This window comes from Tachypleus tridentatus, chromosome 11, assembly GCF_004210375.1.
Source record: "Tachypleus tridentatus isolate NWPU-2018 chromosome 11, ASM421037v1, whole genome shotgun sequence".
Classification (NCBI taxonomy): domain Eukaryota; kingdom Metazoa; phylum Arthropoda; class Merostomata; order Xiphosura; family Limulidae; genus Tachypleus; species Tachypleus tridentatus.
In genome coordinates this window covers 3,757,513-3,758,976 of record NC_134835.1, presented here as the reverse complement: position 1 = coordinate 3,758,976, position 1,464 = coordinate 3,757,513, and the positions used below count along the sequence as shown (strand labels likewise).

Here is a 1,464-nt window from a genome sequence, read left to right as displayed (position 1 = left end):
TTTAAGTAAGAGCAAAGAAGCTGCCAAATGCCGGGGATGCTCGGCCCCGAGAGGGACCCTTAGCCATCTTAGCGGTCAATGTCCCAAACTAAAATCAATGAGGACACGATGTCACAATAAGATCTGTGACCATTTAGTAGCCGAAGCCGCATTTAAAGGGTGGAAAGTGATTAAAGAGCCAACCATTGAGACAGGCAATGGTGAACGTCGGAGACCATTTCTGATCTTCCACCGTGATGATAAAGCGGTGGTAGTTGACGTTGTGAACTAATGTATAGCTCCCTAGAGGAAGCATAAAATTCTATGGTCTCCCGCTACCAAGACCTCGCACCACAAATTAAAGATCTAACTGGTGCCACTTCTGTTATCTTTCACGGCCAACCAATCGTTGCCCGTGGCGCCTGGTATTCCGTTAACACGGAAGTCCTAGCGGAAATGGGTATAAAGTCTAAGTACTTTGAAGAGTTCTTGTGCCGATGCACTATACTCTCTTCCATAATGTGTTGTGGAAGGCGAACAATGAAGCACACATCGCCTGGTAACATCAACTTCCACACACAGCTCGTTAACGTTCATATTTACGTCATCCATGCGTTCACTCCGGAATTTGTCGGTATCGTCGACCCTGACGTAAAATTGGGTAATTTTATAATATCCATAGCCAAATGCCTCGTCATCTAATTAGTGGCGCGCATGAATGGATTAACGAGATTCCCACTGTACCTATCTACTATCTAGCCAAACCACAGCCAAGGGAACGGGCTTGGAGAAATCAGCGAGGAAAGAAGACCCTGTTGAGCTTGACTCTAGTCTGACTTTGTGAAGAGACATGAGAGGTGTAGCATAAGTCGGAGGTCACTTTGCGGCCGCCGTTGAAATACCACTACTTTCATCGTTTCTTTACTGACTCGGTGAAGCGGTGAAGCTCCACGTTTCTAGTCCTGAGTGCCGGGCCGTCGCGTCTGGCGCGATCTGCTCCGAGGACAGTGTCAGGCGGGGAGTTTGACTGGGGCGGTACATCTGTCAAAAGGTAAGGTAGGTGTCCTAAGGCGAGCTCAGGGAGGACAGAAACCTCGCGTAGAGCAAAAGGGCAAATGCTTGCTTGATCTTGATTTTCAGTACGAATACGGACTGCGAAAGCGAGGCCTATCGATCCTTTTGACATTATGAGTTTTAAGCAAAATGTGTCAGAAAAATTACCACAGGGATAACTGGCTTGTGGCGGCCAAGCATTCATGGCGACGTCGCTTTTTGATCCTTCGATGTCGGCTCTTCCTATTATTGCGAAGCAGAATTCGCCAAGCGTGAGCTGGGTTTAGACCGTCGTGAGACAGGTTAGTTATATCCTACTGATGATTTTGTCGTTGCGATAGTAATCCTACTCAGTACGAGAGGAACCGCAGGTTCGGACACTTGGTACATGTGCTTGGTCGAGCGACCAGTGGTGCGAAGCTACCATCCGTG

General features: G+C 48.0%; 1 protein-coding gene across 1 annotated transcript; it reads right to left on the bottom strand.

Annotated features, from left to right (window-relative positions):
* Positions 1 to 345: 345 nt before the first annotated feature.
* LOC143232721 (uncharacterized) lies at positions 346 to 1,237 on the bottom strand. The gene is made up of 2 exons (XM_076468465.1): positions 905 to 1,237; positions 346 to 426 (listed from the first exon to the last, which is right to left on the bottom strand). Exons 1-2 carry the CDS (start codon positions 1,235 to 1,237, stop codon positions 346 to 348), a joined length of 414 nt encoding a protein of 137 aa, XP_076324580.1.
* Positions 1,238 to 1,464: the final 227 nt, after the last annotated feature.

Bases quoted from the DNA above. Each gene is read 5' to 3' on its own strand.
- LOC143232721 (XM_076468465.1), bottom strand. From the start codon at position 1,237: ATGAATGCTTGGCCGCCACAAGCCAGTTATCCCTGTGGTAATTTTTCT. The intron at 427-904 runs GTAAAGAAACGA...CATTTCCGCTAG, and splicing joins TTCACCGCTTCACCGAGTCA to GACTTCCGTGTTAACGGAAT.